The sequence below is a fragment of the Salvelinus sp. IW2-2015 genome, linkage group LG2, assembly GCF_002910315.2.
Source record: "Salvelinus sp. IW2-2015 linkage group LG2, ASM291031v2, whole genome shotgun sequence".
NCBI classification, from domain to species: Eukaryota; Metazoa; Chordata; class Actinopteri; order Salmoniformes; family Salmonidae; genus Salvelinus; species Salvelinus sp. IW2-2015.
This window is the reverse complement of record NC_036839.1, coordinates 31,224,896-31,237,900: the sequence shown is the minus strand read 5'-3', so window position 1 is coordinate 31,237,900 and position 13,005 is coordinate 31,224,896. Positions and strand designations below refer to the sequence as shown.

The window sequence follows — 13,005 nt, the reverse complement described above, 5'->3', positions numbered from 1 at the left end:
TTTAAATGCCGTTACAATTTTTTTTTTTAAATAAAGTGTCTCACAACGTAGATTTGAGAACAGGAATAAAAGGTGTAGAGGTAATCTCACTAAATAAAAAATTCAACCATTAAATGGCTTTCTGAGAATCACAGTACTGACAAAGGAGGGGTTGTTATTGTATAAGAGAGGGACAAATACTGTATGAGCAGGAAGGCTAAAGACAGTACAACAATATTGACTATTACCTGCCTTTGTCTTCTAGCCCTTTGGAGAATATGAAACAAGAGTTTAGTGATACAATGCATTCTGGAAGTATTCAGACCCCTTCTCCACATTTTGTTATGTTACAGCCTTATTCAAAATGTATTTTCCTCAAGCTACACAAATTAACCCATAATGACAAAGCGAAAACAGGTTTTTAGAATTCTTTGCAAAATGTATTATCAATAAAAAAACAGAAATACCTTATTTACATAAGTATTCAGACCCTTTGCTATGAGACTCGAAACTGAGCTCAGGTTCATCCTGTTTCCATTGGTCATCCTTGAGATGTTTCTACAACTTGATTGGAGTCCACCTGTGGTAAATTCAGTTGATTGGACAGGATTTGGAAAGGCACACACCTGTCTATATATGGTCCCACAGTTGACAGTGCATGTCAGAGCAAAAACAAAGTAATGAGGTTGAAGGAATTGTCCGTAGAGCTCCGAGACAGGATTGTGTGGAGGCACTTCCCTTCTGGGGAAGGGTACCAAAAAATGTCAGCAGAATGGAAGGTCCCCAAGAACACAGTGGCCTCCATCATTCTTAAATGGAAGAAGTTAGGAACCATTAAGACTCTTCCTAGAGCTGGCTGCAGGGCCAAACTGAGCAAACGGGGGAAAAGGGCTTTGGTCAGGGAGGTGACCAAAAACCTGATGGTCACTCTGACAGAGCTCTAAAGTTCCACTGTGGAGGTAGGAGAACCTTCCAGAAGGACAACCATCTCTGCAGCGCTCCACCAATCAAGACTTTGTGGTAGAGTGGCCAGACAGAAGCCACTCCTCAGTAAAAGGCACAACAGCCCGCTTGGAGTTTGCCAAAAGGCACCTAAAAGGACTCTGACCATGAGAAACAAGATTCTCTGGTATGATGAAACCAATATTGAACTCTTTGGCCTGAATGCCAAGCGTCACATTTGGAGGAAACCTGGCACCATCCCTATGGTGAAGCATGGTAGTGGCAGCATCATGCTGTGGGGATGTTTTTCAGCAGCGGGGACTGGAAGACTAGTCATAATAGAGGGAAAGATGAACGGAGCAAAGTACAGAGAGATCCTTGATGAAAACCTGCTCCAGAGCGCTCAGGACCTCAGACTGGGACGAAGGTTTACCTTCCAACAGGACAACGACCCTATGCACACAGCCAAGACAAACGCAGAAGTGGCTTCGGGACAAGTCTCTGAATGTCCTTGAGTGGCCCAGCCAGAGTCCAGACTTGAACCCGATCAAACATCTCTATGTAGCGTCATACCCAAGAAGATTCCAGGCTGTAAATCGCTGGCAAAGGTGCTTCAACAAAGTACAGGGTAAAGGATCTGAATACTTATGTAAATAGAATTTCATTTTTTTTAAACTTTTTTGTTATAGATTTGATCATTTAAATGATTTAAAAAAAAGTCCCTGCCCACCCTAGGTTAACGTGCAGTGGATGTTTACCAATAAGTGGATGTTACCAATAAGTCCACAAGGATCCTCATAAACCTCCTGGAAGGCCCATCAGCAACAATGACACTACATCAGAGCCTGCCTCCAAGTATATTGATTTCTACATTAAGCCTTTTGTGCCAAACTTCCCTCTTTCCTTCAAGATACCACTCATACTCTTAACAAGCTATCTGAGCTCAAAGATGTTGGATCTTCCGACTTGGTAACAATGAATGTTGAATCCCTTTACACCAATATTGTACACAACGAAGGTCTGGAGGCTTCAAAGCATTATCTCAAACATAGGCCATAGGAAAATATGCTCCCTGCTGACTTTCTTCAATTAACAGAGTGGAACTAAACAAGAGAAGGAGACTGCTATGAGGGCTTGCTTTGAACTACCCAAACTTATTATGGGGACTTTGGGAAGAGAAGTTTATTCTCTGTTCTGCTAAGAGAGTGAACCTTATTTATATTAAAAGGTTACATGGAGAAAATCGGACTTCTCTGAAATGAAAACTTATATTTTACCTAAACCCTCCATGAACGCTTAAAAAAAAACAAGTTAACCTCCCCTATACCTAAAATAATAATTAAAACAAAGTAGATAGCAGAGAACATGTCTACCGCTTAAGCTCACTTCTTGCACAGACCTGAGCCTTAGATATGCAGTTTTACAAACTGTTCTTCGTCCTGTAAGCATTACATGGCAACACAGGAATTTTGATAGCACACTGTGGACAAAAGTAGGGATGGAGAGATCTCCTTTATAGTAAAAGCATTGCATGAATCTATCATCCTATTTGCAGGTCTGAGGAAAAATATTGCCTTCTTTAAAAATTTCAAGCAATTCTACGTCATTTTATGTAGATTTAGCAGAATATTTTTTAGTATCACACAAATTACTGAAATTACAGGCCAAGAATTTAATCATATTTCTCCAATGCCAAATCAATTTGTCTTGTTTGCCCACGAAACTGCCCCGGTTTGCAAATAATTTAAAATCGGCGATGTCATTAGGAATCTGAACATGGCACTTTCAAAAGTTATGCCTACCTTTCCCCCCCAGACAGAGTAGGCCAACCAACACAGAACACTGTAAGCTTTAGCTGCTGGCTACTCTTCTTCCGTGGCTTAACCCAACGAGAGAAGGTCACAAGTGATCCCCGTAAAGCTGTCGGGGTTTAAACATCCACTGTACAGAAAGTAAATAGTTTAATCAATTGATAGTGACAGATTTCTTCAAAAATCTTAAGCTAACAAGGAGTAGGCCTGTGCTTTTTGCCATTTTCTTTCAGAAAAGGCAGGCCTATGGCATACCCTTGCATACCCCCTCAGTTCTAGTCTTGGTTTTAACTTAACAGCCCTTCACTGACACGGAGGTAGGCTATTTAAAAAGTGCATCGTGGGTGGAGGAGTTGACCAACAGATCTATGGATATAGTAGCCTATAGCCTAATTTAGTCTGTCAAACAGGTTGGCCTATCTCATTTCTTAAATAGGAAGAAACTGGCTCTAACACAAAGCCCTCTTGTTGTTAGTAAAGTCTAATTAAAATAAAGACTGTTGAAATTAATTAATCCTACTCGAATTTGCCTACTTTCAGCACCATGAGCACAGCCATCGATTAGGCAGCACATAAAAAAGTTTGATCAACAAGAGCAAAGCAAGACAGGGCTCAGGGTTGGAATATCCATTGCAGTGTGTAATGCAGCCTAGTTTAATTTACACCAGCCCAGCAGCTAACTTATAAATATAACTTTGATCTATGCTTCTCTGAGGATGTACTTCGTAGGCTATAGCCTATAGATCATTTGATTGAGACCACACTAAATAGCCTATAGGCGCACTTGATATTGCGCGCCCAGCAAAGAATCACAGATGAGGTGCGGCATCGGGCACACATCAATAAATAGCCAAATAAGCAACTAATTCTAAAACACTGACAAATATTAAACATTTCATCAATTACATGACCCTCCGCTGGACTAGATAAAAAAATAAAAAATAAACCCTCCATTGAATGAAATTGAAAAAGCATGACCCTCCCCCATTTCCTACAGGTAACCATTCTGTAAATATTGATCCATCCCCAACCCTTTTTTAATTGTATGGTATGGCAGATACATTGATGACATCATTTTAGTGCTCTCTAGATCAGAAAATTAATTGTTAGAATTCAAATCCGTCAATTCCCTCAATGAGAATTTGAAGGCGAGTTTAGAATACAGTCAAACGCAAATTAACTTTCTGGACTTGAAAATCTTAACTCAGAATGGCTCACTCCACGTCACCATTTACAGGAAACGTACGGGCCGAAATATCCTCAGGGTGGACAGTTTTCACCCTGCAACGCCATATTTGTGACAGGAAGGAGGATTTTGAGGAAAAAGCTGTGAAAATGTATTCTAGGTCTCAGCAATGGGGATACAAGCCAAGAATGCTAAACCAGTCTCTCACCAAAGCAAAATCTCTGGAAAGAGAAAGTCTTCTCAAAACACACCCACAGGCCTAAAAAACCCAAGCAAATCTACTTTGTGACCCAACACAGCCAGGAGGTGGACAGGGTTAAAGGGCAATTCCTCCACTTTTCAACCTCATATTCATTATCTCTAGAATCATACCAGTGTCTACATACAGTGTCTTCGGAAAGTATTCAGATCAATTGACTTACTCCACATTTTGTTACAGCCTTATTCTAAAGTTGATTAAATTGTATTTTTTTTCTTTATCAATCTACACACAATACCCCATAATGACAAAGCAAAAACAGGTTATACATTTATGCTAATTAATTTTTTTAAAGTATCACATTTACATAAATATTCAGACCTGTTACTCGGTACTTTGTTGAAGAACCTTTGGTAGCGATTACAGCATAGAGCCTGCTTGGGTATGACACTACAAGCTTGGCACATCTGTACTTGGGTGTTTCTCCCATTCTTCTCTGCAGATCCTCTCAAGCTCTGTCAGGTTGGATGGGAGCATTGCTGCACAGCTATTTTCAGGTCTCTACAGAGATGTTTGATCGGGTTCAGTCCGAGCTCTGGCTGGGCCACTCAAGGACATTCAGAGACTTGTCCCGAAGCCACTCCTGCATTGTCTTGGCTGTGTGCTTAGGGTCGTTGTCCTGTTGGAAGTTGAACCTTCGTCCCAGTCTGAGGTCCTGAGCACTCTGGAGCAGGTTTTCATCAAGGATCTCTCTGTACTTTGCTCCGTTCATCTTTGCCTCGATCCTGACTAATCTCCCAGTCCCTGAAAAACATCCCCACAGCATGATGCTTCCACCACCATACTTTACAGTAGGGATGGTGCCAGGTTTCCTCCAGACATGACGCTTGGCATTCAGTCAAAAGAGTTCAATCTTGGATTCATCAGACCAGAGAATACTGTTTCTCATGGTCTTTAGGTGCCTTTTGGCAAAATGAAAGCGGGCTGTCATCTTCCTTTTATTGAGGAGTGGCTTGTGTCTGGCCACTCTACCATAAAGACATGATTGGTGGAGCGCTGCAGAGACGGTTGTCCTTCTGGAAGGTTCTCCCATCTCCACAGAGGAAATCTAGAGCTCTGCCAGAGGGACCATCGGGTTCTTGGTCACCTTCCTGACCAAGGCCCTTCTCCCCCAAATGCTCAGTTTGGCCAGCTCTAGGAAGAGTCTTGGTGGTTCCAAACTTCTTCCATTTAGAATGATGGAGGCCACTGTGTTCTTGGGGACCTTCAATGCTGCAGAAATGTTTTGGTACTCTTCCCCAGATCTGTGCCTTGACACAATCCTGTCTCAGAGCTCTACGGACAATTCCTTTGACCTCTTGGCTTGGTTTTGCTCAGACATGCACTGTCAACTGTGGGACCTTATATAGGCAGGTGGTTGCCTTTCCAAATCATGTCCAATCAATTGAATTTACCACAGGTGGATGCCAATCAAGTTGTAGAAACATCTCAAGGATGATCAATGGAAACAGGATGCATCTCATAGCAAAGGGTCTGAATACGCATGTAAATAAGGTATTTCAGTTTTTTATATATTTGCAAAAAAAATCTAAAAACCCATTTTCGTTTTGTCATTATGGGGTATTCTGTGTAGATTGCTGAGGATTTTTATTTTATTTAATACATTTTAGAAGGGTGTAATATAAGGGATCTGAATACTTTCTGAAGGCACTATGTGAAAACAGTGTGTTTCTATGATCGGTGGTTAAAAAGATAAGAAAAGTCCTAAAAAGAATGTGTCTCTGACATCACAGGGTAGGATTCAGAATTTAAAAAATGTAATAAAAAAAAAAACGTTTAAACTTTTGATGATGTCATTGGGTAGAACTTTTTAACATAATTTATTTTCTTCGACAAAACGTAGAAATGCGCCTTTTTACATACAGTACCAGTCAAAAGTTTGGTGTGAGTTGGTATATACACACCTGTTTTTCCACCACTATTCTTTGTCACCCTGATGAAGGCCGTTGTAGCCGCAACGCATTGGTGCGTTTTTTTATTCTTGCATAAGCAGCAAACAAAGGCATTTTTTCACTACATTGTTTACTATCCAGCTGATAAAGGCCGTTGTAGCCGCAACGCATCAGTGCACCACAAGCCTATGGCTCATGAGGGCAGCAGGTGGCCTAGCAATTAGAGGCGAGCCAGCAACCGAAGGGTTGCCAGTTCAAATCTCGGGTCTGACTGGAAAAATCTGTCGGGAAGTGAGTTGGCAGGCGGAAGGGTTGATGATATCAAATCCCATATACCACTACCTGTTGTTGTGCCCTTGAGCAAACCCCACACAACAACAGCCCACTGGGAGCCCAGTGTGGCAGCCCCCTGCACCTTTACAAAAACACAGATCTGTGTCTTTGAGGGGTTAAAAGTGGAAGTCAAATTTCGGTTTGATCTTAATCAATTTATTTTTGTTCTATATTATTTCATCCAATGATCAAAGAGAACCTCATGGATTAACTATAAACCAAAGAAGCAGTCCTCTTCTGTGTCTCTACAGTAGACTGTTTAAAATAAAGTTGGGTATATCTATTTGATGAGAATTGTTTAATATAACATTTTAAAGGGTTAAAAAATTAATAAATCAGTGCATTAGAGTAATCGTAATAACTCTGTCTACAATAGAGCCAGGCAAAATCAGGAGTATAAAATAGTTTGTCGACATTTCAGCTTCAGCTTTTAAGACAAGTCAACTGAAATAGGCCAAACGAGAAGTCTTGATGATGAATCTCTCCATTGCTTGAGCATGACGACCCAAATCTAATCTGTTTAATCTCAAGGAGTCTCATCTCTTGAATATTTATGATTCACCAACTCAAAAGGTACCATATACCGTCAACTCAAAATGAAACATATCTCCATGGTGTTTTACCAGTACTAGAGCAGAGCAGGGCAGTAGTCTGTTACCTGCAGAGGTCTCAGTGAACACAGCCAGGGTCTGCCCCCCCACACTATGCATGGTGAATGGGTGGTCCCGGGGAGCTCGTACAGACGCTGCCTTCTCCCCCAGGGCAGACAGGCTGGTTAGGTCCTCATTCAGGGTGAACGACACCTAAAGGAAACACCACAGACCTTTGGATCCGCTAACATCCCAGCATGGATGCGGGCTTTTGTTCAAACCAAGCAGTAAAACCTCTGATTCAACTAATCATAGTCTATGAATCTATAAACATGACTTCCAATAATGAAAATGATGTTCTCATAATACAGCTACTGTTTTCTAGAACGCTTCCAAAAGTTTGAGGTATTACTGAGGACAAGGAACAGTGTATGGGTTTACAGTGACACCTTGTGGCAACAAGTAACATACTTACATCTGCTTTTCCTTGTTTCCTATGAAGGGGGGAAATGCATTTACTTTCAGTTAACTACAACATAGGCTACACTAATTGTCTCATTAGACAGCTGATTCCTTTAGAACCATGTTACTGAATTTCAGACCATTTATAACTAGCATCACCAACTACAAAATTGAGCATGATGTCCACTGCAAAAGTCAACATTTCTATGTCTGGTAGTGTTGAACCCCTCTGAAAAGCAGTCATATGTTATCAGTAATGAACAGATGTGGAGTTATAGCTAATGGTCAGTGTTTACTTTACAATCTTGAGCTTTCCAATTTCTCCTTTTCCGGATGCTTTGGCCCACTGCTGGGCCAAGTACTTGGGAACCTGATCAGGTCAAACAAAAGTTAAAAAGAGACCGGAGGTGGTAATTTAGCTAGCTAAATGCTAGGCTATTCCTCAACAAAACCGTCAGGTGTGACCAATATGTGTATGGATATGACTTACCGTTTAATTAGATTTTAGGCAACATACCTTTACTAGCCATACACCGGTGTTTTGCTTAGCTCCGGTTAAATCAACCTCCGTTTTTTCAGACATAGCGGCAGATCCTTTGATGAGGTTCTTCACGACACGTGAAGTTGCTAACAGTGGAGTCACAGACAGGTTACAGGAAATACAACGCATGAGAAACCTCACTTCGATCAATGAAGAGCACACTACACAGCGGTGATGGATAATACAATTTGAATAACATTGTACAAGTGTGAAATGATTTTTTGGTGAATTTGGTCAATTTTATTTATTAGCCTATTGATAAGGTTGTAACTATACGTGGACCAGAATGTTTGATCCCACTGGAATTCACAAATGTTTTATAAAAATACAGTATAAATCAGAGGTGGCACCAAGTCACTATTATTCGAGTCACATGCAAATCTCAAGTGACAAGGCCCGAGTCTCAAGTCGAGTCCCAAGTAGAACGGGTTCAAAACTCAAGTCAAGTCGAAGTCGTGCATTCTAAGAGTCCAGTCACAAGTTTTCAAGTCAGGTCTCCAGTCAAGTTTTTAAAAATCTATACATGCAACAACTTGTTCAACTACAAAGCATTGTCATCTATTTATTGAGGCTACCAGACAGCCCTTTTCATTATTTTGTCTACAACACATTTTGATTTGCCTATGTAATTGTAAAATAGGGACCTTGTGGCAGTTGTAAGGGCATGAAATCAGCAGAAGGCAAGGCAGGTTGACATACTCAGTGTAGATTTATCTACAGGTCTTGGTGATCCAATGATGAAAGCGTGTTATATTTAATTAAGCAATAAGGCCCGAGGGGGTGTGCTATATGGCCAAAATACAAGAACTGTTCTTAATTACGACGCAACGTGGTGTGCCTGGACACAGCCCTTAGCCATGGTATATTGGCCATGTACCACAAACCCCCGAGGTGCCTTATTGCTATTACAAACTGGTTACCAATGTAATTAGAGCAGTAAAAATGGTCATACCCGTGGAATACGGTCTGATATACCACAGCTGCCAGCCAATCAACATTCAGGGCTCGAACCACCCACTTTACAATACAAAATATACACGTAGATTTACCAAATATACAGAGCCAATAGACCAAAAGAAATAGCCTCTGTATCAGGCTTAACCTGTTATATCTGAGCAGACACAAGTAGAGGGCAAGACTGTAACCTCCCATTGAAAAACCAAATCGAATCCGGCAAACAGGTAGGCCTAAATAATATAAGCTCGTGGCCCCCAGGACCATACAATTACCCAATTGGCAATTACAACCAATAACCTGGTACTACAATGTAAAAGGAAATTTCCACATCCATTGTTACATTCGTCTTATTCAGACTTAATGATTATTAATGATATTTCAACACCATGCATACATGGAACAATCATTTCCTCTTATTCAACGTTCTGACTCCAAAGCGTGGAGCGCAGGCCACGTAGCCTATTTCTCTGTGCCCTGAGGCGCGCGCGCTCCTATTACGCACAACCAGAATGACAGAGACATAGGACAAATGACACGTTCAAAACAACTGGAAACCCGAAACGGGTAATTCGGACATTTTCGACTTCCGACTTCAGTGCGCTCAAAACAACTGGAAACTCTGAAAAAAACAAGCTCCGACTGGGAAAAATCATTTGGAACGGTCATCCAACTCGGGAACTCGTGCCTCTTTCTAGAGCTCCGACTTTCCGACCTGAAGATCAATGACGTCATGATTTGATTTCGTATTTTTCCGAGTTCCCAGTTGTTTTGAACGTGGCAACGGAACTCCGACATAACCTGTGAAATATGAACAAAGCATTGGTGGTGTTGCCATTTAAGATGTGGGAGGATGATCATTCCCAAGATGTGGGAGGATGATCATGAGCATGGCCTTATTTCTATTACAGCATACTGGATGACTGTCATTCATATTCCATTGACCCAGGTTAACATTAACATCGATAGGTTTAAGGTACTACATGATACTCAAATTTTCCCTATACCCATCATGAGGTTGCTAGCTACAACTTAGCCTATGAATGGAAGTTTACAACGTAGGTTGATAGAAATTTGAGTAATCTAGATGACAGACATTGACACATTCAATACCGCCTTGCACACTCTTGCCAGCATATAGCTGATCTAGGATGTAATCATTAGTCCAACAGTTGGAAACAAGAGTTTCTACTGGACAAATTCAGGTAAGTTTATCCCCGTTTCGTTACGTTTGCTTCTATTTCAAAATCGTTAGCACAATCGGCGGAATGAATACACGCCTGTTCACATGCAAACACAGTTCACTTTCATAGCAGCCACATACAAACAGCATGAATGATCCCTTTGATCGTTGTATTCCTTCTCTCCTCCTCTCATCAGATCAACGCAAACTTTATTTGTCACATGCGCTGAATACAACAACTGTAGACCTTACCGTGAAATGCTTACTTACAAGCCTTTAGCCAACAGTGCAATTCAAGAAACAGTTAAGAAAATATTTACCAATATTTTACCACAATAAAATAACAATAACGAGGCTATATACAGGGGGTACTGGTACCGAGTCAATGTGAGGGGGTGCAGATTAGTCGAGGTAATTTGTACATGTAGTTAGGGGTGAAGTGACTATGCAAAGATAATAAACAGCGAGTAGCAGCACTGTACATAACAAATGGAGGGATTTCTGACAATTTCTGGGGATTTCCTCTGACACCGCCTAGTATATAGGTCCTGGATGGCAAGAAGCTCGGCCCCAGTGATGTACTGGGCCGTACGCACTACCCTCTGTAGCGCCTTATGGTCAGTTGCCGAGCAGTTGCCATACCAGGTGGTGATTCAACCAGTCAGCATACTCTCGATGGTGCAGCTGTAGAACTTTTTGAGGATCTGGTGACCCCTGCCAAATCTTTTCAGTCTCCTGAGGGGGAAAAGGTGTTACCATGCCCTCTTCATGACTGTCTTGGTGTGTTTGGACCACGATAGTTCGTTGGTGATGTGGACACCAAGGAACTTGAAACTCTCGACCCGCTCCACTGCAGCCCCGTCGATGCTAACGGGGGCCTGTTCAGCCTGCCTTTTTCTGTAATACACGATCGGCTCCTTTGTCTTGCTCACATTGAGGGAGAGGTTGTTGTCCTGGCACCACACTGCCAGGTCTCTGACCTCCTCCCTATAGGCTGTCTCATCGTTGTCGGTGATAAGTTCTACCACTGTTGTGTCGTCAGCAAACTTAATGATGGTGTTGGAGTCGTGTTTGGCCATGCAGTCGTAGGTGAGTAGGGAGTACAGGAGGGGACTAAGTACACACCCCTGAGGGGACCAGTATTGAGGATCAGCGTGGCAGATGTGTTGTTGCCTACCCTTACCATCTGGGGGCAGCACATCAGGAAGTCCAGGATCCAGTTGTAGAGAGAGGTGTTTAGTCCCAGGGTCCTTAGCTTAGTGATGAGCTTCATGGGCACTATGGTGTTGAACGCTGAGCTGTAGTCAATTAATAGCATTCTCTCAAAGGTGTTCCTTTTGTCCAGGTGGGAAAGGGCAGTGTGGAGTGCAATTGAGATTGTGTCATCTGTGGATCTGTTGGAGCGGTATGCGAATTGGAGTAGTCTAGGGTATCCGGGAGGATGCTGTTGATGTGAGCCATGACCAGCCTTTCAAAGCACTTCATGGCTACCACCGTGAGTGCCACGGGGTGGTAATCATTTAGGCAGGTTACCTTCGCTTCCTTGGGCACAAGGACTATGGTGGTCTGCTTGAAACTGTAGGTATTACAGACTCGGTCATTGAAGACACTTGCCAATTGGTCCGCGCATGCTTTGAGTACACGTCCTGGTAATTCGTCTGGCCCCGCGGCTTTGTGAATATTGACCTCTTTAAAGTTCTTGCTCAAAGAGAACGTTGTCAGACAGTCGTCCAGAACAGCTGGTGCTCTCGTGCATGCTTCAGTGTTGCTTGCCTCGAAGCGAGCAAAAAAGGTATTTAGCTCGTCTGGTAGGCTCGCGTCACTGGGTAGCCCGCGTCTGGGTTTCCCTTTGTAGTCCGTAATCGTTTTCAAGCCCTGCCACATCCGACGAGCTTCAGAGCCGGTGCAGTAGGATTCAATCTTAATTCTTTATTGACGCTTTGTTCGTTTGATGGTTCGTCTGAGGGCATAGCGGGATTTCTTATAAGCGTCCCGCTCCTTGAAAGCGGCAGGTCTAGCCTTTAGCTCGATGCGGATGTTGCCTGTAATCCATGGCTTCTTGTTCGGGATATGTACGTACGGTCACTGTGTGGACTACGTCGTCGATACACTTATTGATAAAGCCGATGACTGAGGTGGTATACTCCTCAGTGCCATTGGATGAATCCCGGAACATATTCCAGTCTGTGCTAGCAAAACTGTCCTGTAGCGTAGCATCCGCGTCATCTGACCACTTCCGTATTGAGCGAGTCACTGGCACTCCCTGCTTTAGTTTTTGCTTGTAAGCAGGGATCAAGAGGATAGAATAATGGTCAGATTTGCCAAATGGAGGGCGGGGGAGAGCTTTGTATGCATCTTTGTGTGTGGAGTAAAGGTGGTCTAGAGTTTTTTTCCCCTCTGGTTGCAAATGTGACATACTGTTAGAAATGAGGTAAAATGGATTTAAGTAAGCCTGCATTGAAGTCCCCGACCACTAGGTACGCCGCTTCTGGATGAGCATTTTCTTTTTTGCTTATGGCCTTATAGAGTTGGTTGAGTGCGGTCTTAGTGCCAGCATCGGTTTGTGGTGGTAAATAGACGGCTACGAACAATATAGATGAGAACTCTCTTGGTAGATAGTGTGGTCTACAGCTTATCATAAGGTACTCTACCTCAGGCGAGCAATATACCTCGAGACTTCTTTTCCCTTCGCTTGTGGATAGCTTTCTGTGACCAGGCGAAAAATTGCTTTCCAAGCCAAACCTTCATATCATAACCACTAACCGCTACACACAGCTTACATCATCCTACATCGTTGTCACCATATTAACATCGTAGTCAACATAACTACTGGAACTAACGCTTAAACCCGCTACAATCAGTACAGTGTACAG

At 42.5% G+C, this 13,005-nt stretch overlaps 1 protein-coding gene across 1 annotated transcript in view; it reads right to left on the bottom strand.

The window, feature by feature from the left end:
- Nucleotides 1-8,141, bottom strand: part of LOC111978225 (general transcription factor IIF subunit 2) — a 35,135-nt gene extending 26,994 nt beyond the window's left edge. Inside the window, exons 1-4 of the mRNA XM_024008172.1 lie at nt 7,972-8,141; nt 7,751-7,824; nt 7,468-7,486; nt 7,061-7,205 (exon numbers count right to left, since the gene is read on the bottom strand). Coding sequence (XP_023863940.1) covers nt 7,061-7,205; nt 7,468-7,486; nt 7,751-7,824; nt 7,972-8,124 — 391 coding nt within the window. The 5' untranslated portion in view covers nt 8,125-8,141. The remainder of the gene's footprint in view (nt 1-7,060; nt 7,206-7,467; nt 7,487-7,750; nt 7,825-7,971) is intronic.
- Nucleotides 8,142-13,005: the final 4,864 nt, after the last annotated feature.